This window comes from Heteronotia binoei, chromosome 5 (genome assembly GCF_032191835.1).
Source record: "Heteronotia binoei isolate CCM8104 ecotype False Entrance Well chromosome 5, APGP_CSIRO_Hbin_v1, whole genome shotgun sequence".
In the NCBI taxonomy this organism is placed as follows: Eukaryota; Metazoa; Chordata; class Lepidosauria; order Squamata; family Gekkonidae; genus Heteronotia; species Heteronotia binoei.
Genome location: NC_083227.1, coordinates 68176606 through 68201605, shown reverse-complemented (window position 1 = coordinate 68201605; position 25000 = coordinate 68176606). Strand labels below are relative to the sequence as shown.

General features: G+C 42.7%; 1 protein-coding gene across 3 annotated transcripts in view; it reads right to left on the bottom strand.

The window, feature by feature from the left end:
• Positions 1-2785: 2785 nt before the first annotated feature.
• The window catches only part of LRRN1 (leucine rich repeat neuronal 1), a 36601-nt gene continuing 14386 nt past the window's right edge, over positions 2786-25000 (bottom strand). For all 3 annotated transcript variants that reach the window (XM_060239578.1, XM_060239577.1, XM_060239579.1), the window contains exon 2: positions 2786-5939. In XM_060239578.1, the coding sequence (XP_060095561.1) occupies positions 3544-5694 (2151 nt within the window). In that variant the 5' untranslated portion in view covers positions 5695-5939 and the 3' untranslated portion in view covers positions 2786-3543. The remainder of the gene's footprint in view (positions 5940-25000) is intronic.

Sequence of the window (25000 nt, the reverse complement as noted above, 5' to 3'; positions counted from 1 at the left end):
AGTGAACACACACACACTCACAAAGCAGCCAAAATAAACAGTTTGCAAGCCCTCACTTTTGTGATCTCACTGGGACTTTAGTCATATGAGTCGCTGAATGTAACAACCTGTTGCATTTCCATCAATTTCTTCAGACTTAACACAGGGGAAAAAGGAGAGAGGTCTACTCAAGGGGTCAAGGGGTTTTCCTCCATCCAGGCCCACAGCTATGGTGGGGCCTGGGGGGCCAGGCCACTCCATTCAACCCTGAGAGAGACGGTGGGTGGGTGAGTCAAGAAAATAATTGGTGTGGCATGTGGAAGGGGGAAGGCTGCCATCTTGGCCACCACACCTGCCCATGGACCTTGTGGCACTGCTGGCACGCTGCTCTCTGTGGCAGCATCTCAGTTTACATGCTGTTTTAAAGACTTGGAGTCTGAACCACGTGCACCCACTGATGTCACCAAACATTGCCTGCTGCAGTACTTCCCCAGCTCCTGCCAGCACCTGTGGGAAAGCTTATGTGAGCCAGCAAGTTGACAAAGGCTTGGGCTGGGGTCACTGAGCCTGGCAACAGAAGTGGAGGATGCTGTGGGGCAGGGAGCAGAGAGTGGCAGGCACACAATTTTGGATGAAGGGTGGGGTTGTTACCTCGGTGCTGTAGCCTTTTGGCACCAAATGGAAGGGGGAAGGGAAGCCACTTCTCCGTTTGGTGGCTCCTGCTGCTGGGGCTGGGCTGTGCATGGGAAGGAAGAAGCACCCAAGCCCTATACCTCCCCACCTAAAATTTTATCCCCTGGGCCCTCCCCACTTAAAATTTCTGGCTACGGGCCTGCCTCCATCTCATAATCAGGCTCCAGTTAACTCTTTATTATCAATTTAACTATACAAACCACTTCTGAAATGAATGCAGGGATTATGCTGTCTTCCTCTCATACACATTCACCAGGAAGAGCCACATGGCTCTGCCTGCTTGTCCCACCCGATGCACCTTTTGCATCCTGCTGAGATTTAAAGGCACACACACACACTCCAAAACACAAAAAGTTTGCTGGCTTTTTCTAAACCTGCTGAGATCGAAAGGCACATTCTGGCTGTTGGGGTGGGGCTTCCTTCCACCGGCCAGCTGGCTAGTGGTGGGGTGGAGCTTGCAAAATTGGGGTACCCCCTGTCCAGACCTGGGGGCTGGCAAGCCCAAGTCCAATCTAAAAGAAATCTACTGTGGACCCAGGAGAGCTGAACACTTACTGTCCAGTCTCAAATGTACAATCCTTGAGCAAGGTAATTGAACAAATGGTGGTTGAGCAACTTTAGAATGAAACAAGATTGCTTCAAGTGGTTTCAGGCTTGTTTATGGGACTGAAACAGTCTTGGTCACCCTTGTGGATGACATGCACCAGGAGATGGAGAGTCCAAACCTGTTAATGCTTCTGGACTTCCCAGGTGCTTTTGATACCATCAATCATGATAGTCTTCTGGACTACCTTTCAGGGTTGGGACTCGGAGGCACTGTTCTCTGGTAGCTTTAGTGTGGTGCTGGGGGATTGCTGCTCCAACTCCTTGGCCTCTGGGATTTCACAAGGTTCTATATCGTCCCCCATACTCATCAAGTTCTAGGTATAGCTTCTGGGAGAGAAAACAGAACAAGTGCTTGGAGGCAGTTTTGCAATGGATGAGGGTTAACAAACTGAAGCTTAATCCCAACAAAATAGAGGTGTTACTGCTAGGGGGAAGATATCTGTTTGGGGCATAAAATTCTTCTACCCTTTGTACTTCGTTCACATTTCAGACAACTCTGCCTTACTAGGAAGAAAGCCTTCATTAGGTTTCTTGCAATACAATCTTCAGCTCCTTTTCACTATGCATTACGGCTCCTTGGGCAAAAGGGCACCTTTGCGATCCATGAGTCGGCATTCTAGTCCACCACATTAGAAAAATAATTACATTCAGCCTAATGTAATGAGAACCAATTAGCTTATTACCTTTGCCCTTTTCAACAAGCAAGCTAACACTTTGCAGGATCCCAGACTTACATCTCAAGTTCCTTGTCATACATGTTCAATCTTGTATGTATTCTGAGCAATTTAGGATGCTTCCTTTCTTCTTTGCTTACTGTAAGGACAGCAGCCATTTGCTACAAGGGCAGTCTTGCTCATAGCATAAGCACAGTATATACTTGTACGTGTGTACAGGGCTTTTTTGGTAGTATGCTCATTTGCATATTAAGCCACACCCTCTGATGCCAAGCCAGCCAGAACTGCGTTCCTACTCAGAAAAAGCCCTGTGTGTGTATATATGTTCACCAGTTTGGTGTAGTGGATAGGAGTGTGGACTCTAATCTGGGAGAAAAGGGCTTGATACCCCATTCCTCCAAATGCAGCTGCTAGTGTGACCTTGCGTCAGTCATAACTCTCCCAGAGCTGTTCTCTCAAGAGCAGTTCTTGAAAGAGCTCTCTTAGCCCCACCTACCTCACAGGGTGTCTGTTGTGGTGAGGGGAAGGAGACTGTAAGCTGTTCTGAAACTCCAAGTGAAGAGTGGGGTATAAATCCAATCTCCTCTTCTACACATTTTTGGATTTGACATAGGGACATTTTTACCCAACACACTCACTCACTCTCTCTTACACACACACACAAAGTGTGAATAAAATTTACAATTGTTATAATTGATCTTTTAAGGGGAAAAATGAAATCTAATTTAACCCAGAGATCCACAATTTTATATAAGTCTGGATATATTTTATGCCAAGCCATAACCACCAATTAAAGCTGATAATGCAGCTAAAGAGATACACTATCACAAATCTTCTAAAAAACCCAAATAGAACAAAAACTATAATTTATTATACTTCTGTCTTCATTCTATGCAAGGTGTTGGTGGATTACACAGAACAAAATTCTAAGTTTCTTCAAAAGTTTCTACTAAATATAATAAAAGAGCAATTAACGTTTAGTTTGTTACATTGGAAAAAGTATACATATTTCAGTTGCCTTATTAGCTTTTACCTAAGCCTCCTCAACTATTAAAAAAGGAAAGAAAAATAAAAATTGTTCATAGACAAAAAACAAACATTCAAATCAGTTGATACAACATTACAGTACAGCCAACTAATATTGTTCAAAATCTTGTCATTTTATCTCTATTAAGAGTCCTTAGACCAGATTATGACAAAGCTGGTTTAATGTATTTTCAAGTTGGTATCAGATTTTGCAGAACACTGTACTTTCTGTTGATGGCTTCAGAAGAAAGGGGTCATGTTTCTTGTAGACCACTGGGCAATCCCAACCTTTCATTTCCTCCCCTCCCCCCATAGTTAGAACAGCATTGTTAAATTAAGCACAACTAAAAAGAAACTGGAAGCTAGGTGAAGCTGCCATTGTGTGTGTCAAAACCATTGCGATACGCTATACTAAAAAAATTCTGAAATATCCACCTGTCCTCACCACTCTGCCACAAAACTAGCAAAGTCAAAAAATACAAAAGTCTTGAAACTTGTCACTTTTGCAGAATAAAGCAAAAAAGTCTTTGTGCTCCTTACTACCAGAAGCAAAATATCATCTGAGTTACCACATATAATAGCTTCTGGATGTGTCCACTTGAGTCGGCTTGGTTTCTGCAGAACCCTCTTTGTCCTTTTCACTGTCACCTTCCCAGAGGTTAATAAGTGGAGGATAGAGCTCATTCAGTGGGATTGAAGAGGTCTTTTGCATATACTTTTTCAGTGAATGATGATAGTTTTTCCTCTTAAACCGTTTAGCAATGTAAACGGAAACAGAGGCCAGACTGATAACAGCAAACATTGATCCCATAACTGCAGCCAGAGCTGTACTTGTTTCCTGGTCAGTAATGTCCAGGGCAAAAGCTGCATTTTTTGTTGTAACATTAACACAGGACTTCTGAGTTTGCTGATGGATGTTGGATACAGTGAGACAAACCTCATAATCTGTGGAGGGCTGCAAATGTGTAAGGTTATATTCATGCACATCAACAGGGACCCTTGCAGTATAGGTAATGTGAGGGTTGTCAATTTTCATTGTAGCAGATGACCATTTTAAGTTAGAAGTCATAACATTAGAATTTACCTTCCACGAAACTAAGATTGAATGAGATTCTGCTTGCTTGACATATATTTTCAACACCTGAGTACCATCCAGCAATGTTCCATTGACTCTTATCGTAGCTACTCTGGTGTCTGCACCTTCTAGGTTTTGGGCTACACAAGTATACCTTCCAGAATCTTCAGTCTGAATATTAGATATTTCCAGAGTCCCTTCACTGCTAAGCTTGTACTTGTCCGAAAGGGTGTCATCAGTTATTTTATTCCCAAGTGGAGTTACCCAATAAATCTCAGGTTCTGGTTCAGCCATGGCCCGACAATCTAAGAAGACAGTCATGCCAATGTCCAAATTCAAATGATTGGGGAAAGTGTCGTGAGAAATCATTGGAAGACACTGCTCATTGGAATCTTGTATTAACACCTCCTTTACTTGTTGCCCTCTGTATTCTGGTGGCATTGCACAGAACATGGATAAGGGCTCCATGAAACGGATGTTGGTCTTGTTTGAGTTTATCCAATGGATGACACAATCACACCTTAGAGGATTACTATGGATGCTGATCTCACGCAAGTTGGGAAGGGATTCCACTGTTTTTTGGTAGACTGCATTCAAGGCATTGTTATTCAGCATCAGACTCTCCAGTGCAGGGACATTCCGAAATGCTAAACGGTGTATGTAAGATAACTTTGGATTGTTTGTTGCTTCAAGCTTGGTAAGTTCAGGAAGATTGTCTAGTGCATATCTATCAACAGAAACCAGCTCTCCCATATTGTTGATTCCAAGTTCCTTCAGACGAAGCATGTTTTTAAAGTCCCCTTCCTGGATTTTGTGAATTGGGTTTTTGTTAAGATCCAAAAATTTTAGATTTGGAACTTTCTCGAGTGCAAGCTGAGGAACTTTAACCAACCTGTTGTCATAGAAAGACAGACTTTCAAGACTATCCAAACCTATTAGTGCATTTCCAGGAATGTCAGTCAAGTACATACCAGCCAGAACCAGACTTCTTAAATTTGAAAGTGGTTTGAAGTTCATGTCTAGTATTCCAATCACAGGATTTTCCCCAATCATCAAAATTTCCAGGTTGGGTGTTGAATCAAACCAACGACTGTCAATCACTTTTAATCTGTTGGAGTTAAGATGAAGTCTTAAAAGATTCTTCAGGCCTGAGAATGCATTTGCAGAAATGGTGCTGATTTGGTTATGGTTTATATAAAGTTCCTGAAGATTGCACAGATCCTGTAAGCAGTAATCTGTCATTTCTGTTACCTGATTTTCCTCCAGATGTAAAGTAGTGAGTTGGGTGAGATTTGACAGCCCCACATCTTTTATACTAGTGAAATTATTCTGGGAAAAATCCAGCTCTGTTAAATTGAAAAGCTGCTGGAGCTCATCTGTAGTCTTAGCAATGTTGTTGCTTTGTAACAAAAGAACTTGGGTGTCACTGGACAGGTTGCTGGGGATTTTTGTCAAACGAAGATCATTGCAATCAACTGTTGTGGCTTCTCTGTAGGTTGACTGGGGTGTAAACCATGGCCTGATCTCACATACACACAACTGTGGACATTCATTATTCTGCATGGAAGATGCACTAAATGGATTTATGAGTAATCCCAGCACCAAATGGCAAACTCTTAAAATATAACTAATCCCAGCCATGTTGGTTTCCCAGTAGGTTCTGTCAGTTAATCCTTGCAAAGAACAAAAATATCAAATTTATATTTGAACAAGGAATAAGCGTAGTGAAGGTTGCCGTTTGAAAGGCTGGCACATTCAGAAGATCAAAAGTACTGCTAGGCCTTTCGTTTTAGCAGACAGCAAGGGATCCAACGTATCTTCACCAACACCAGTATTTTCACTCAGCCTTCTCTGTGAGCTACTTTAGTCAGTATGTAGCAATACATCTGAAAAGAAAAGAAATATAAATTAACACTATTTCTAAAACCTCATAACATGCATTGTTTCCAGTGTCATGGTAAAAGTACTTTGCATCCTTTCTATATGAGAGAAATTTTAATATCTACTCATTTTCTTAGGTATGTATTTTCATTTTCATGCAATTATCACTCAAAACAATTCACATACGTCATGAGGAATAAGGACCTTCCCAATGAGCCTAGCCTTTCCAACTGAAGTGTCATTAAGGTTGCCAGTCTCCAAGTGGGGGCAGGGAATCCCCCAGTTTGGAGGCCCTCCCCCCACTTCAGGGTCATCAGAAAATGGGGGAGGGGGGGATGTTTGCTGGGCACTCCATTATTCCCCATGGAGACCAATTCCCATAGGTTATAAAGGAAAATTGATGAAAAACTGTTCTATTTAGAATACACACACACACATATATATACAGAGGTCGTTTTGTAGAAAAATAGGTGGTGGAGCTCATTAGCATATGCCATCCCCTCCACCAGCCAAAAGCAACCCAACGCAAGAAAGGAGAGCCCCAGATGAAGGCCCAGCAACGACTATACTACTTAAGACTCTTAAGATCACTACAACTGTCAGGGAGTCTGCTGGTTGCCTTTTATCGTAGTTCCATTGAGAGCATTTTATCTTATTGCCTCTGCGCGTGGTTTGGGAGCTGCACGGAAGCAGAGAGAAGGGTGCTCCAAAGAGTGACGAGAAGAGCACAAAAGATTTGTGGATGTTCTCTCCCCTCATTGGTGGATCTGTATAATATGGCATGTAAAAGGAAGATACAAATGATCCTAAGGGACCATACACATCTGGGCCATTTGCTTTTTGAGATCTTACCGTCAGGTAGACGATATAGAGTGTTGAAGGCTAGGACAAACAGATTTAAGGACAGTTTCTATCCAAGTGCTGTGGTTAGGTTAAATGCAGGGTTATGAAGGATTATCTGTTTTAGATGTATTTAATGGTTTAAATGGTTTTAATGGTTTTATGAATGTTTAATGGTTTTATGAATGTTTATTTAATGGTTTTAATGGTTTTATGAATGTTTATCCGTTTTAGATGTATTTAAATGGTTTTAATGGTTTAAATGGTTTAATGGTTTTAGATGTATTTAAATGGTTTATGAATATGTGTGTTTGATGTGTTGGTATGTTTGTGGAAGAGCACCTCATTTCGTTGCTCTCTTTTTGTTGAGAACAATGACAATAAATTCATCTATCATCTATCTATCTATCATGAGTGAGGCCTGCTTGGGCTGGCTAGGGATCCAGCCAGCCCAAGGTGACCTTGCTCACCTAGGGCTCTCATGTGCAGCCCCCCCCCCCCCCCCCCAGTCAAAAGGCCAGCAAGCCACCCACTGCCCAAAATCACACAAAAAGTGGAGAAAGTGCAGGCTTCTCCGGGGGTTAATGAAGGCTGCTGGGGGTATGGCAAAGCTCTTGGTGGCTGGCTGGCTGCCCGCTCTCCTAATCCAGGGATTTTTATGCGGTTGTACCTACTATTTAATGGACAAGGTAGGTGGAGGGAAAGAGGAGGGGGAACCTTCAGAAAGGTTCAGGAGCTGCGCTTTTTTGAGCTCCTGCTGAATCTGAGGCCTGTGTATGTGTGTGTGTGTATGTATGTATGTATACACACACACACACCTATGCACACACATACATAAAAAATAATAATTCAAGTCTAAAGTCAAGCATGACAAACAGAACAGAACAAAAGCTTTTTTTAAAGTAGCAAAAATAAAATTTATGTTGTGGTTACCAAATCCTCCTAAAGTCTTTCAAAGAGTAAGAACTGTCAAAGTTTCAAAATGAAGGGCTGAAACTGAAATATGTATATACAGATTTTTTAAATTATTATTTCAAAGATCCTCCCTAGTGCTATAGCTTGGCTTCAATCATTCCTTTCATTCCCTCAAATTGCATAAGATATGCTCTGTTCAGAGGAAAGGCAATTAAGTAATGTATTTGGAAAATTTATTTATATAATGGTCCAATATGTCTTTTTTTAATCAAGCATTTAAGTTCTTTTGTTTTGCGACTCTTGACTTGGCTTCTCCATTTACAGAAATAGACGCCCTCTAACTATACAAGCTGCCAATCTTGGGCAGCCTCCAGTAATATGGTAATGTTGAGGTTACTGTGTGGCCAGATGCTACTTATGCTGCACACTCCACATGGTTAGAACACCCATCTGGTAAATTTCTAAGAAGCTACAATACAAGTCAGTGGTTGTCTGTTTCTGGCCCATGAACAAACAAAGACAGACATATTGGTGAAAAAATGTTTGCAGAAGATTTAATGAGCTATTTTGTTTCTCATTAGGTTTGCCAACTTCTTGGTGGGGACTGGAGATCTCGGATTACAACCTTTCTCCAGATGACAGGGATCAGTATCCCTGGAAAAAATAACTTTGGAAGGTGGGCTGTATGGCATTATGCCTGAAACCATGCCCTGCCTAGGCTCTACTCCCCATATCTCCAGATATTTCCCAAGTGAGAGTTGGCAACCCTATTTCTCATTCAACTATGAGGAAACATGTATAATTTTATGAATTTACTGTTCAGGTACTCTACGGCTATAATGAAAGCTCATCCAGAAGATGCCAGAGACATTCTCAGTCACACATATTGAACATGTCCTATATGTAAGAATGCAAACAATCACCATATGGATTTGGCTTCAGAGACGTCTCAGTAACTACTAAGCCATTAATAATTTTTCATTTAAAAGGTAATTCATTACTGTAATTGATAAATTAGTAACCTGCTTATGAAGAGGTGCTGTGGCTAAGTGCTAGAGCAACTACGTACTTTGCACACATAAGGTCCTGGGTTTGACATCAAGCCCCTCCAAATAAAAGGATTAGGTTGTAGGCAATGTGAAAGATCTCTTCCTGAGACCCAGAAGTCCTGCTGCCAGTCAGAGTAGAGAATAGTGAACTTAACAGGTCGATGGTAACACTCAGTATTGGCAGTGCCCAGTGCAATGACATCACCCAGAACTGATGTCATTGTGCCGGCACATTGTGCCAGGCATTTGGGTGCCAATGGAGCTCTTTGGTGGTGGGGGTCCCCCAGTGGCCAGTTCTGTGCTGGTTGGGGCCCCAAAACTGGGGAAACCCCATCCCCAGCGGGAGGCTGGGAACTCTATTCTGAACTGCTATGCTTCCTGGTGCAGCTCTAAGGTCCTTTTCTAAAATAAAGAGTGCACTTGAGCAGTTAAAATAGGACTATGTGAGACTGAGAGACAGATTTTTCTCTGCTTGATATGGTCTATCATACCAACAACTACAAGTCATAGGGCTCCATGTGCATAGGCAGGAGAGAGGGACATTTGGTGGGAAGGGCACAGCAGAGCATCATAAGATAATGGGAGCTGTTTTTTTTCTTCGTCTTGTAGGGTTTTCAGTTCTCCCCCAAAGCAAGTAAATGAAATTAAAAATGTCAGAAATATAAAGCTTTCAAGTTAATTGGTCTATGCAGCCATGTTGGTCTATTAGAATTTTTTAAAAAACCAAGCTTCACAAGGTGATCCCTTTTTAATGAACAAAAAGCTACAAATTAGTTAACAAACATGTAAGACTCTCAATCTGGATGTTATTAAACAAAAATAGCAAAGGCAACCATTTTTCAGAAGTTAAAAAAACCCTTCATCCATGCCTCAAGAAATTATATGGGATGAGGAACTGTTGAGCCTTCTCCTCAATGAACTACACTGCCCTGAAATCCCTCTCTTCCCTCCCCACTGCCTTTTTTTTTTTTTTTTAGTTTTATCAAAATGGTAAATGGGGTCCACCTGGCCCCAATAGACTTGGCTTGAAAATGAAAGCATTATGCATAATCATTACTGGGGTTTCTATTTCCCCCCACAAATACTGAAAAAAATGTTCCCATGTTTAAAAAGATGGACGAACATGCAGGGCTTTTTTTGAGCAGGAACACACAGGAATGTAGTTCTGGCTGGCTTGGTGTCAGGGGGTATGGCCTAATATGCTAATGAATTCTTGCTGAACTTTTTCTATAAAAAGCCCTATGTGAAACAATTGTGACATCAGGGGGTGTGACCTAATAGGCAAATGAGTTCCCGCTGAGTTTTTTTCTATTAAAAAAGCCCTGCGAACATGTATTAGCTCCTTTTTATTGAATGGTGGAGCAAGCAGTGACAACAAACAAACAAATCTCATAATTTCTATTTATAGACATTTTTTGGTTTTGAGATTTTACACCACTTTCAGAATTGGGGGTTGCAACAACCCCCAATGAAACCAGTCTTCGCAACCTGAATTGTTGAGTATATAGTAGGAGCAGGTAAAAGCCTTGTGTTAGTGCTCTATTCAAGCTTCCCTCATGCCAAAGCCACATGGAAAAGTTCAAACTGAACTGTGCTGCAATTTTGGAAATGAGGTCATTCTATCCCCCAGCAGGATAAGCCTGGACATGTTTGGACTTACCCTCTGAACCTCATTTTCCAGACTTTTGAAGGAACTACGAAGCCTGGAACTCTAGATGACCCCTGGCCACCTGTTTTCTGAGCTAATTGCTTCCCCTTGTCCTTCAAATTTTGCAAGCTTCAGAGTGATCTTCTCAACTTTACATATCTGGGGTGGGGACATACCAGTCCACTGAGTTGACCTTTGCACTGAACTGTTCACCTTCAAATTTTCCAAACCTCTGATTTGACTATCTCAACTTTACAGGGGAAAGGTACTCTAGGGGACTCCATAGTCACCTGTGCACTGAACTGTTCACCAGTGACCCCTGGCCACCTGTTTTTTGAGCTAATTGTTCTTATTTGTTGTTCCACTATTATCACATTAAGTTTCAATATTGTAAGAGTTAAAAATGATTGTTTTCTGAAAAATCAACAGTTTTATTGATTCCCAACAGTGTCTTCTGTTTTAAAAATGGTAGGGTCAATTTGATCCTATTTATATTTTTGTGGAGTTCTGACATTTTCAGTGGGGAATTTTTGACACCAATTCCAAATTTTACTCTCCTTTGTCTTGCATTTCTGAAGCAAATTATTCTTGAGGCCTGATTTTCTTAGTAGGTAATGCCATGACTGAGAAAGCTATAAGGTTTCTATTGCTCTTTTCTGTTATGGGGTGTCACTTTGATCCCTATGCCAAAGTAGTATAGCTGTGTGTTTTTTCCTTGGGAGGGTTAAAATGGGTGGTTTACTACAGCCTATTGCCCCTTCTCCCAGCTCAAGTGATATACATGATTTTCTTCTTCATCTTCACAATAACTCCTCAGAGGTAAATTAGGCTAGGAGTATTCAGTTGTCTCAGGTTGCAAGTTCCAGCTTCATATTCAAGGAGGATTGGAACTGAAGCCCAGTATTACTCTAGAGACTCTAACCACTACACCAGACTCTACATAAAATGATAAGCAGTTCTACCACAAAGTTTCTGATATTTCCCTGTGGGAAAGAACATAGCTCTCCAAAAAGAGTTGGAGAGCATATGCAAATCCCACAGGATATTGAAACTTTCATTTCTACAAACTACATTGTGGGGTGGCAGACACAGTTTAAATGAAAAAAAAATCACTGGGCACAATCACCTGGCAGAACAGAATATGAGCGCTCTCATATTTTAAGACAGCATCTTTTTATCCAAGTGAAATGGATAGCGATTTCCATTTCCTACTACTTGTTAACATGGGAAATATTTCCTTTCCTCACTTTTTCAAATGACATAGTTGCTCTCTCTGATTCAGGAAAATGGTCTGCTTTGCTTTAACCACGGAGCAGTCACTTGTGGCAGTAGATTCTAGAATGGACACCATTTTCTGGCAGCCTTTCAAGACAGCTGGCAGACTACCATAGGACATGTGGGTTAGATGGTTCAAAATTGAAATATTTTTCAACTTAACAATACTGAAAGTGTTGCACACCAATCTGAAAAAGTCACATGACTAAAAGCATATAAAATGTATGGAGCACTAACCTACAGTACAGTTAACACAATAACTTGTCTCATACCCAGACTGTTCCATTAATAGCTAGTCATTTATTGGTGTACCTACTGGTGTTGTCTGCTCTGACTGGCAGGATCTCAGACAAAGAAAAGTCTTTCCCCTGCTACCCATGATTGCTTAAATGAAGGTAAGGAATGAACCTGGGACGCAGCTTGGAACGTAGGGTTCCCATTTCCCCACCCCAGGTGGGGTTTCCTCCCAGTTAGGGGCCTCCAACACACAGGCATGGAGATGGCCAGAAGGGGGAGCCCCACCCCTGAAGAGCTTGCCTGATGTGCCCAGCGTGATGACACACCCAGAACTGACATCAAACCAGTCATGTCATGTGGGGGATGCTCTAGCATTTGGATAAAAAACTCTATGGTGATGTATGGTGACTACTCCGCATGGAAAAAGTCCTCCACCAGCAGTCAGGTAAGACCTGGCAATCCTATTGGAAAGAATGGGATCCACCAGCAAGCCATTATACCCTCTTAGTTTAGCTGAATCTTTTGTCTCAGCCCAATATAAACACTAGGTCGGCCCTTTTCAGCAAAAAAAGAAGAGAGGGAGGAGGCCAAAACTGCAGCTTCCTCAGATTACAGCAGGGGACAGAAAGCAATATGTACTATGCCTGGCACAGGGGGCTTTTATGATTTTCAAAAACACCAGAACCTTCAAACTGAACAAGAAACAGTAATATACAAATTGAAGCTCCACTCCTCCACCCCCCACCCTCCCAAGAAATGAAAGCAGCTTCAATTTCTCAAATTTCATTGAAGAGCAGCCCCATAGATAGGTTTGTCAGCTCTGGGTTGGGAAATACTTGGGGATTTTAGGGGTGGAGCCTGAAGGAGACAGGGACGTCAGTGGGGTATAATGCCATAAAGTCCACCTTCCAAAGTAGCCATTTCCTGCAGGAGCAATGATCTCTGTAACCTGGAGACCAGCTGAAATTCCTGGAGATCTCCAGCTACCACCCAGATACTGGCAACCCTAATAATCTTTTATATATAACTCTTTTGTCTTGGCAAATCTGAGCTCCCTCATTGGCTGGGAATGGGTTGGATTGTGGTGCATCAACCTCTGGCCCGTCAAACCATCCATCAACTGCTCTTGCGTCACACTGACTGACTCTGCTCTCCCCCACCCTCTGGTGGCCCCAGGACAGACGAGGATTGGCCCTCTGGGGAAACAGCTAGGCAGTGGCTGCTGCTAGGCAACTAATCTTGCTTCTCTCAGTAAAAAGCAACCAAGATTGGTTCTCTCAGAAGAAGCTTGTTGGGAAGGCCCTTTCAAGTCCTATTCTGACCTTTGAGGGAGAACTCATTGGTTGACTCTTCTCTCTCCCACCTGAGTGGCTGTTGCTAGCCAGCCAAGCTGATTCTGTCAGTCAAAGGCAACCAACCTTAGTTCTGGCAGTTGCTGCCTCTCCCTACTCTCACATTGGCTTTGCAGAGGAGAGAATGAAAGCCTTCCCTTGACTGGCTGAGAGATGGAGAAGGGAAAGAGCCATAGAGAAAACCTTCTCATGATTGGCTGAAAGAGAGGGGAGGGAAGGCTTTCTCTCAATTGGCTGAGGACTCCCTCAATTAGCTGAGGACTCCTCCCTATCCTCTTCTGGGAAGGAAACACCCAATGACAATGGGAAAATGGTGTCCCACTGCAGTAGGGCAGATACAGAGAGACAGATAGGGAAGGAAAGCAGGAGACAGAGAGAGATTGAAGTCAACGTTATCAGAGACAGACTGTTGGTTTGAAAGGTATCACTAAAGGCCTCTGAGGGAGGACTCATTGGGGCCAGTCTTGATTATGGCTGCCAGTTCCAAGTTGGTGAGAAATTCCTGGAGATTCTGTGGTGAAGTTTGAGGAGGGCAAAGGAGTTAGGGCTTCAGAGCAGGGTCTGCTAGACCCAGGTTCTTGCTGTGAAAAACCAGTCTCACACACTTCCAGCCTCACCTACCTCACAGTGTTGTGATACAGATCAAAGGGGGAACAGGAAATTTATGTAAGCTTCTTTGTCCCCCCGCCACTGTCGTGAAAGGCTGTCCTTTTCCTATGTAAAGGCTGCAAGGAGAAGGGAGGCAATGGAAAGCTGAAGTCAGAGGGGCAGATAAAGGGAAAGAGATAGTGTTGCCAACTCCAGGTTAGGAAATTCCTGGAGGTTTAAGGGGTGGAGCCTGAAGAGGGTGGGATGTCAGACAGGTACAATGCCATACACACCATCCTCCAAACCAGTCATTTCCTCCTGGAGAACCACAGTTCCCAATCTCCAAGTGAGGGCTGGAGATTACTCAGAGTTACAACTGCTCTCCAGATGGCAGAGATCAGCTTCCCTTGAGATGGGGGGGGGGGAGTGAATGCTTTTATTTGGGTGGGAAGGCAGCAAGGGTGGGGGGCACTCACCCAGAGCCTCTTTCTAGAGCTTATATTTTTCTTCACAACGGGTCTTATCCCTAGTACAGTGTAATAATTTAGACAGGAAGTACCAAAGCATGGGTGGAGCAATACTTGGAGATTCAGGGAGTGGTCCTGGGGAGGGTGGGGTTTGGGGAGGGAAGGGACTTCAGTAGGGTATATACAACTGAGTCCATCATCCAAAGTGGCTATTTTCTCCAACTGATCTGTTGCCTGGAGATCAGATGGAGATCTCCAGCTACCATCTGAAATTGGTCCTATGTCACTTGCAAATCTTGGGCATTCCCTTCACATCTTTTCAGAGGATTTCCCAGCCTGGAAGTCCTCAAACTGTGACAAACAGTATCAGGGAAATCCCTTAGCATGGATGCAAGCTTGTAAAATAAAAATTAACGATGCAGTTTCTAAGTGTGCATTTATTAAACATATTAATGACAAAGGCTATTGGAAGAACATAAACCTTGTGATAAATACACATATAAACACTTCATTGGCCTTGACTCTTCAACAGTAACGTAATAAAAGCAGGAGGGCACGGACAATTTTTGTTTGAAAAAACCTGATTGGATTTTTTCTTAACATATTTACTGCTGTCCTACAACAATCACCTTATTCACTATGGTGATTAAACGTTAAATACATGGCAAATAATGAAAATCCAATCCTCCGTCATTGTATTACAGACCTAATTTGCATTGCGTACTCTTATTAACAGCAGTACTAAACAAGCACCTCAAGTGGCAACTGGAAAATACAAACTTTCAATTGATTTTTTATTTATTTATGTATCAAATGGATACATCTTTTTTTCCACTAAGCCACATACAACTTTAATTACTGCATTCTTTTAACCACCTAAAAAAAACCACCCTAAAATGTAAACAAAACAAAGAGGAGTTCCCAAATCAGCAAACAGAGGCCTCTTTCAAAAGAGCCAGCACATTGTAGTGGCTAAAGCACTTGACTAAGATCTGAGAGACCCAGATTCAAATCCTCAAATCCTCACTCCCATGGAAACTTGCTGAGCAACTTTGGGCCAGTCACTCTCAGCCTTAAACTACTTCACAGGATAGTTTGTAAGGATACAAAGGAGAAGAGGACACCTCCACTATTGCCTTTGTTGTGCCATCTAAAACTGAAAACATTAAGAAGCCATTGGTACAATCTGCAATTGCTCCCATGACTTCGTACACTGCACTGATCAGTTTTCTACTTTGTGGCTTCCTTGTGTGAAAATTAACATTTCAAGAGTATATCCTCTTAACTACAGTGTTTTGCTTGTGATGTCCCATATCCATGCTATTATCCCACCACTTATCAGGTTACAACATAGTTTAATATTTATTTGTTTGTTTTTTAAAAATACTTTTGGAAACCTATAACAATGTGTGAACAATTGCCTGCCTGTTTGATATATTGGTCATAAAATGTAGAACAATTATCTGTTTACCTAAAGTAGCCTAAATTATCTGTTTACCTAAGTAGAGGATCTGCTTGATAAGCAGAAGGTCCCAGGTTCAATCCCTGGCATCTCCAAAAAGGGTCCAGGCAAGTAGGCGTGAAAATCCTCAGCTTGAGACCCTGGAGAGCCGCTGCCAGTCTGAGAAGACAATACTGACTTTGATGGACCAAAGGTCTGATTCAGTATAAGGCAGCTTCATATGTTCATATGTTCAGCCTTGCAACAATGTGCATAGACCCACCAGTCCATCTTTTAATGTATTTTTTATCTTTGATATGCCACTAAAGGTTAGTCTGTCTGTCAGTCCATCTTCAACTTCCTAGCTGCTAGATCCCTGGAGAGCTATCAAGCAGCTAGTTTTCATTAATCTGAAGCCAACTGCAGATAACTGTGAACTAAAGTCAAGACAGCAAAAGATCAACTTTATATTTGATTATGCTTGGCTGATACAAAACACAGATCTGTATATACACCCACCAACCCATCTCATAGTGTCACATAATCATAGTTAGAAGGGACCTCCAAAGTCAACTAGTCCAAGCCCCTACACAGGAAATTTGCAAGTAACTCCCCTCACCTGCAGTAACCCTTGCTCCATGCCCAGAAAATGAAAAAACAAACAAACCTGACCCTCCAAGATCCCTGACAAAACTGGCCTGGAGGACAATTGCTGCCTGACCCCAAAGCGGTGAACAGCATTTCCCTGGGCATGTAAGAAAGGGCCTCCATCCTCCTTTATAAAAGTTTCATTTGCAGATGTCCACATATTTGCCACAATCTGCCAATATTTAAGTACTTTCCTACAGGGAAGACATTGCTATTTTTGACCTTATAGTACTGCAGCTTCTTTACAATAGCACATAAATCTTTTGGCAAATCTCAACAAAGTTACTGGGTGTTGAAGTCTGATTACCTACTTTCAACATGATTTTAAAAGTGCAATTGTGCAGAGCAGAACTATGCACACTTGAGAAAGTTACAAGCCTATAACAAGGAAAGAAGGGAAATGAACAGAATTGGTGAATAACAACCTCTCTGCATACTGAACTCTGCAGCCTGGTTTGACAATCTAGTTATCAAAACACTCACGTTTCAGATACTGTGCATTTCTATTTTCCAGCACATTGGCATGCAGGAAAACACATTTGTCCTTTAAGACATGGAGGACTATACTCCTAGCACATGTATAAAAGAAATGTGACAAGGCAATATCCATGTCATACTAATGTGGGGTGCAGCTTGTACAGCAGGGATGGAAAGAACATGCATGTTTAACAGATGCTGCTGTGTAGAAATGTATAAATATTTTTCTAATCGTGTCCCAGAACTGTGCCAATGTTATCAGAACTGTAATCATATGTAAACTACACAGTTTTAAAGCTGGGTCTCTACTAAGAGCAATGGATCACTTTATACCAAAGGGATGATTCACCATTTATTTATAGCACACCTTTCCCTTCAAAAAGTGGGTCCAAGACAGCTTACATTTAGGCATGAGAACAGTAAATAGTCCAAAAGCTGGTCATTACACAAAATAACCAGTCCCTCAAACCTAGCAACGTTATATAATTACATCCACACATTCCTAAAGCCTCTGCAATAGACAGCCTTCTAAAAGCCAACAGAGAAGCCTTCTGAATTTCTTCTAGTAAGCTAATTCAAGGGATGACCGAAAATCTTGCAAGCCTATGAGATAGCTTAGGGCAGCCAGCAGCCCCCTCCCATGAGGGTGGAGGATCCTGCCCCACCCCAGGCACTCATTGGCCGCTGCTCCCAACAGTAAAGCCATTAAGTTTCTGGCAATTCCTAAAACTACTTGCTGTTACTTCCAGGCTTTTCCCAGAAGTGACACTTTCACATTGGAAATGCTCCCAGGGAAAAAAAATCCCCAGGGAGTGAGAAACCAGGACTGGGGATCCCCTGGCTCCATGAGGGTTTGGCAGCCCTATGTGGCAAGTAAGAAAGGCAGAGGCACAAGAGTTCATTACCAGAAAAGAAAGACCTTCAGGCATACGTGACTAGTTCAGGATCAGTGTCACCTAATTATTCCCAAGACTGGAGAGTTAGAACCTAGCACTGAAACCATAGCTCAGGCTTCCAGTATTTGCACTGGCAACTGAGGATTCAGAGAAGCATGCCGATGGTCTGTACAGAGGCCACAAATTTCAGGTATGCACAAAGCCAGTATCTTTTCTTCATCCCAGAATTATGCATGAGCTTGCAACACAGGCACAGAGCTTCTCAGAATAGGCTGGCCAACTCTGTATTTGATGGGGGGCCACATTCTCCAGTCAATCCTTTCATAGTGGCAGAGTGAAGAACGCTGTGATGCTGAAATAGTCTAATAAAGGCCTCCTACAGCTGTAGCATATACACTGAATTATTAGATCACTTTATAGATGGTCTCAGGAACAAGAACCAGACTGGCCATAGTTCTTTCATTCTGGCCAGCACTGCTTTGAAATGTACAACAAGAATGTAAGGCAAAGATGGTACACAATATTTCACCATATATTGATTAAAACTTGGCAGAGCTACTATGGGGGCACAGAAAACCTGCTTCTGGGACTGAGTATGACCTACAGGATACCAATTGTCCAGTCGTTCTTGGAAGGAAGGAATAACATGCTGTCCCACACTTGCTGCCTTTATGGGATCTTTTTAATAGAAATTTTAATAGAAATACTTTTGACAGCAGTGGGGATGGGTATGCATGGAGGATCCAAACAATGTTCTCTCAAAACAATATTGCTAATTTCTGAAACGTGCTATAAACTATCGGTAAGGGCATCCTGTTTGTTGTTGTGAGAAAGATCATTTAACTGTAACTGGAGAGACAGCAAAAGTTTGTTTCTTTTGCAATAGCAATTAAGATTCCTTTGTTTGGGCACTATTTTTCCCAGACAAAAAAAAGTTAAACAGTTCTATTTCATCTTTTTTCCAAGAAAGGTCAAACTCTGGAAATGTAAGACGCAATCCTGTTTTGCTTTCACAACAAGACCAGTTTTGCACTAGACCCTGAATCCTGGTTTAGCCCTGTCCCCAAACTTGCATTCTGCACTAGAAACAGAATCAGATAAACCAACTCTGTGACTCCATGATTTTAGTGTAGAATGTCAGCTTGGAGTTAGGGCTAAACCAGGATTAAAGGTCCAGTGTGAAGTTGGTTCAAGTCTTTAAGGTAGATGCTGCTGAGACAAAACAGCACAGTAAGCATTTCAGCTCAAGCCTCCATAGTTCACATTCTTCTAGCCCAGGGCTGGCCAAACTTGCTTAACATAAGAGTCACATAGAATAAATGTCAGATGTTTGAGAGCCACAATACATGAATGTCCGATGTTTGGGAGCCGCAAGGAAGGAAAGGTGGAAAGAAAGCAAATACAATGGGGGGGAAGTAGTAGAAAGCAAGCAACTTTAACTATAAATGCATTCTCCAAGCTGCCAGGTGACCTGGCTTGGAGAAGCAATTTAAAGAGACAAATGCCTGTTCCAAGCTGGGGCTTCAAGAGCCAAACAATATCTGTGAAAGACCCACATGTGGCTCCCGAGCCACAGTTTGGCCACCCCTGTTCTAGTCACTATGCTATACTGGCACTCACTTCAATGTGCTTTATAATGGTCAGACTATGTGATCAAGGGCTGGCTTGATTTACAGTGAACTCTTTAGCTGAGGACGGAAAGAATTCACAGAATAAACATTCCTGGTCTCCACTTCCCTCCACAGTCCCCATGCTTCCTAAAAGATACTCCAGATGAACCCCCAAGGATAGGATTGCCAGGTCCTTCTTCCTTAGGAGGGGACTTTGGGGAGCATTTCTGGAAGGGTCGGGACATCCCCAACATGATGACATCACACAGAAGTAACATCATGGAACTGAGGACTGGTGCTTCCTTCATGCCTAAACTCCAAACAGCGAATTTGCTGCTGGAGTCCCCCCCAAACCCTGGCTTCTTACAAACAGTTTACAAAAAAACAGGGGGGGGGGGGGGGGCAGCATGCACCTGAACTCCAAGCACTGAATTTGCTGCTGGACTTCAGACATGACTCCCCTTCTTGCAAATAGCATTTAAAGAGGCCCTTTAAATGCTGTTTACGAGAAATGGGGACCACATGTGCCTGAACTCCAGCTGTGAATTTGCTGCTTGGAGTTCAGGCATGTGACTGGCAGAGCCACTCCTCTCCCTTCCCTCCTGCAAGACTGAAAGGGCCATCTAGCTGATCCATGGGAGCATGTGCTGCTGCAGATCAGGTAGAGGATCCCTTTCAATCTTGTAGAAGGAGAGGTAGAGGTATGGTCACTCTTGAGGGCAGGGCTCCCCCCTGCTGGCCAGCTGATGGGTGGTGGGCAGGAGCCTGTCAAATCGGTGGATCTTCTGCCCCTACCTGGAGACTTAACTAATTTATATTGACATGGCATAGAAGGCTATATCTGAGGATTAATCTATAAAGTCATCCCTCTAGCACTAATAAGCAGCAGCCCACACAAAGCAGAGGTGCTGGTTTGATTGACCTTTCTTGTTTAATCTAGGGCTGCCATGTCTCCTGTTCACTGATCCCTCCCCCACAATCGCTTGCTAAGACAGCAGGGAGTAAAATGCTCTGAAAAGTGCCATTAGTGTATGCCTGGTCATACTCAGAAATGATGTAATTGCATTGACCATGGTGCTTTAGGATCCACTAGAAACTCTCTGGTAAAAACAAAGAGTTTCAGGTGAATCCTACAACATCCTGTCAATGCAATGCTGCCACTCTGGGTTTTCCCCACAAGTGACTTCACATGGTCACTTTGACAGCACCCCTAGGTCTTTGCCCCACCTCCTGCATGGTGGATTTAATTATCCACAGATGGGGCCATGTTGAACATTAGATTTACTGCAGTTCTTGAGGGCAGGTATAAGAAAAAACCCCACCTAGAAAGGTTATGTACAGTACAAACCCATTAAGGGAGGTCAAGTCCATAGAGCTTTTTTAGTTGCCTGTATTATAAGGATGCTCATTTGGAGATTATTACTCCACTGCTAGATAAGATTACTGGTTACACAAATAACAGTCTTGATTGCCTTTTATTTTATAAGAATCCCAAAATCACGTATCAAGTAGCAAGATTTTGTGTACTGATACTTAGGTTATAGAAACTGTATTTCAACTAGGCTCCAATTTTCACTTTTTATTTGGTATATCTTGTATTTTGTACACAATTTTTAATATTATAACTATACGTATATGGCTGGTCTAGTGACTTTAAGATCTACTGATGTATAGTAGCATTATGTTACTAAATTGGTTTTAATAAATTAATGTACAGTGGGCTGATGCCATTTTTTCAGAAAAAAAAATCTTCAGGCTGATTTAATTATAAAACTGAGAAATACTAAAGGAAGAAGTATGAACCTCTGTTTCTCCATACCTAGTCAACCTTGCCTTATGACTTGCCCTCACTACAACCATTAACACCTTGAAATGGTTGCATCTTAAGCCCCACATGAAAGGAATTACTTCAGTATGGGTTCAAGTCTTTTTAAAAACCCCAGATGTTCAGCTAAGTGCAGCTATGCTTGAAACTCCCATGGTTTATTCAAGTGAGACAAAAACCCTAGAGAGGAAGAGCTTGGGTAACAAGACACTCATTCTTATACCCTCTAGGAAGACTCCATTTTTATCCTAAATATCACATAACTGAGCCAGTGTGGTATAGTGGTTAGAATGTCAAACTAGGATCTGCAAAGCCGAGGTTCAAACCTCTACTCTACCATGGAAGCTTGTTGGATGATCGTGGATCAGTCACAGACACTGCCAAACCTACTTCAAAGAGCACCTGTGAAGATAAAATTTGTTCTTGTTCAGAAGTAGCTGACAATTCCAGGTTGCTCAGACCAAAATGCATGCTACTAACCAGTTAGAGCAGTCTGTATATGTACACTCAGAGGTTGTAAAGGGTGATAATGAACATATGGGGAAGCAGGGTTATAGCAATAAACTGTATACATTTGGGACACCTTCAATATTTATGGCCCTCTCTGCATTTAGGAACTCTGAAAAATCAAATTTCAAATTACAAGCTACTTCCACCAATCCTCTATTTTGATATGCATGTGATACCCTGTGTTTCCTAACGTCTGTAAAAGAGAGAGATCTGCAGTGAAGAAACAGCAGTTCCCCATTCTTTTTGGTATGGTGACCCACAAGTCCAAATTTACTTGGTATGGTGACACATCCAGGGCTAGCCCAATGCCTTTTGGTTTTCTAGGCAAACTAAGACCTTGGCCCCATCTAGTTCAGTATTCCATTTTCTACAGTGGCTAACCAGATGTTTAGAGAAACCAATGAACAGCTGCTCCCACTATGAACCCCAAGGAATTACATTTCTGACATAAACAGTCCCCTACCTCAAACGCAATGACTTAGCGACAGTGATCCGTGCCATGGTCACCTCAAGATTGGATTACTGCAATGCCCTCTACATGGGGCTGCCCTTGTCTCAAACCCAGAAGCTCCAACTAGTGCAGAATGCTGCAGCCAGCTTGTTAACGGGTCTTCCCCGATGGAAGCACATCCAACCTGTGCTGAAAGTGTGGCACCGGTTGCCTACTGCATACCAGGTTTGTTTCAAGGTGCTGGTTCTTACCTTCAAAGTCCTACATGGCCAGGGACCGCCTTTCCCTACACGTTCCCTGGCGAGCATTTTGGTCTGGGTCAAAAAACCTGCTTTCAATCCCCAGCCCTAAAGAGGCCAGGCTCATGTCAACTAGAGGTAGGGCCTTTTCTCTAGTAGCTCCACACTGGTGTAATGAGTTCCCTGAGGAGGTCAGGGTCCTGCGAGAACTCATACAGTTCTGCAGGGCCTGACACTCTTCCACCAGGCATTCACAATTTAGATCGTTGGCTACTACAGTTATCCAAAAAATATCTGGACTACCTCTTGCAATCTGCTCTACATAGAACATCTGGACCATTAAGATCTGCTTTACGGAAAACATCTAGCTGGAATAGCAAGACAACCTAAGATCATAGCACCTGAAATGTCAATTTGTATGTTTTATATTGTTGTTATTGTTTTTATGTTTATTATATGTCTATACTCATGTATAGTCTTGAGCATGTGAGCCACCCTGAGCCTGCCTAGTCAGGGAGGGCGGGATATAAATGGAATTGAATTAAATAAATAAATCTCCCCCATTGCCCAGCACCACAAAAGGAAAGTCACAGGTAAGTGAGGCCCTCTCTATATCTGCTCCAGTAACTCCTTCCTTTTCTTTCACAGGATTCAACCCATAATGCACAAAGAACAGATTCTTTAAAATAACTGTGAGAACCATACCATGCACAGCTCATTTAAAAACTATCGTTCCTGACAGGGCTTTTTTTGTAGAAAAAACCCAGCAGGAACTCATTAGTATGTGAAGCCACACCTCTGACATCACCATCATTTGCATACTAGGCCATACCTCTGACATCATTTCATAGTAGGCCACACCTCTGACATCACCAAAAGAACCCCGCCAGCGCGTGCAACGTTGGCAGGCCCCGGCAAAGGTGTGGCTGGGCCTCTGGAACTCTGCCAGCGTGAGCGACATTGGGAGGCCCCCCGCAAAGGCGCGGCTGGGCCTCCGGAGTCCCGCCGGTGCGTGCAACATTGGGAGGCCCCTGCACAGACGTGGCTGGGCCTCCAGAGTTCTGCCGACGTGCACTATGTCGGGAGACCCCCGTGCAGGCACGGCTGGGCCCCCAGAGTCCCACCGGCACATGAGACCTTGGGAGGCTGCCCAACAAATGCTGCTTGGCCCCCTGAGCCCTGCCAGCCATCTGGGAAGTGAGCCAGAATTCCAGCGCGTTCTGGCTCAAAAAAAGCCCTTTTTGATTTTAGCAAAACATACATTTGCAACAGAAGTTCAAAGGTTTGTATGATACACAGACAACTTCAGCTACAGAAGCAAACAAACTCTCAGACAATCATTTGGCACAGAAGTTATACAACTTCCCTTTTTAAAATTTCTACCCTACCTTTTGATCCAGAAGTACCCTCAAATCAGCTTCTATGAAAGATCCTTCTTTTATACCACTGTGTATAAACAAAGTTATACTTTCGTACCAGTCACTAAGCAGCAAAATGCATGCTTTCAAAGTGAACAGAGTTCCCGTCTAGTCCTAGCACTGCCTGTTAAAAAAAATCACAGGCAGACATTGCTGAGGGGGTGGGGGAATCCATTTGCCTCAGATCAGAGACCTGGATTGACCAAAGAGGGCTGCTGCCACTCATAGTCAATAGTACTGGCATAGACGTACAGTTTGCTTTACACTGTATGGCAGCTCCTTATATCCTTACTCGAAGCATGCCCCTCTGTTTGTTGCTCCATCAGTTCCTAGTAGTTTTGAAGCGCTTGAGTTAGTTCACAGGCCTCTATATAAAAAGAGCATGGTAACCTGCATTCCTCTGCTTTTAAGTTTTGTCACTTGGGTTGTCATGCCTGCTATCAAATTAAATGTCTTTGAAAAGGGTTGTTTTTTTTTTAGAAGACCCCAAATCATTATCTGTATGTTATTAAAGAGAACTGCTTAACTTCGTGCCAGCAGCAAACAGGAAAATATAATACTCTACTGCCATAAAATCTTGACTGTTGACAATTTAGTGAAGAGGCTTATACAACAGACTATGCAAACAAACAAGAAGGAAATAAAACAAACTGCTTTCCTAAAGTACCATCTTCTGAGGCGCCCAAGTTCCAGTAGAGTTTTGCAAGTACTGTAATAAATGTTTGGACCACAAATGCTATGCCACTTGAGGTGAAAAATGGAAACCATTAATGACACAACTGTCACTGATTTCAGTGGCTTCAGGATAGAGTTACAAAGCTCTAGGGGAGGTTACCAGGTGCCTCCTGGCCACTGGTGGGGGACAGGGAGGAGTACGGTTGCCAGATCAAGGTTGGGAAATTCCTGGAGATTTGGGAATGGAGCCTGGGAAGGACAGTGACCTAAGGGGGCACAATGTCACAGGGTCCACCCACCAAAGCATCCATTTTCAACTTATATCTCCCAGAATTACAACTGATCTCCAGACTACAGAGATCCACTCCCCTGAAGAAAATGGCAACTCTGGCATTATACCCCATGGAGGTCCCTCTTCAATCTTCCCTTCCCCATGCTCCATCCTCTAATCTCTAGGAATTTCACAACCTGGAGCTTGCAATTCTACTTCAACATTTAATTCTTA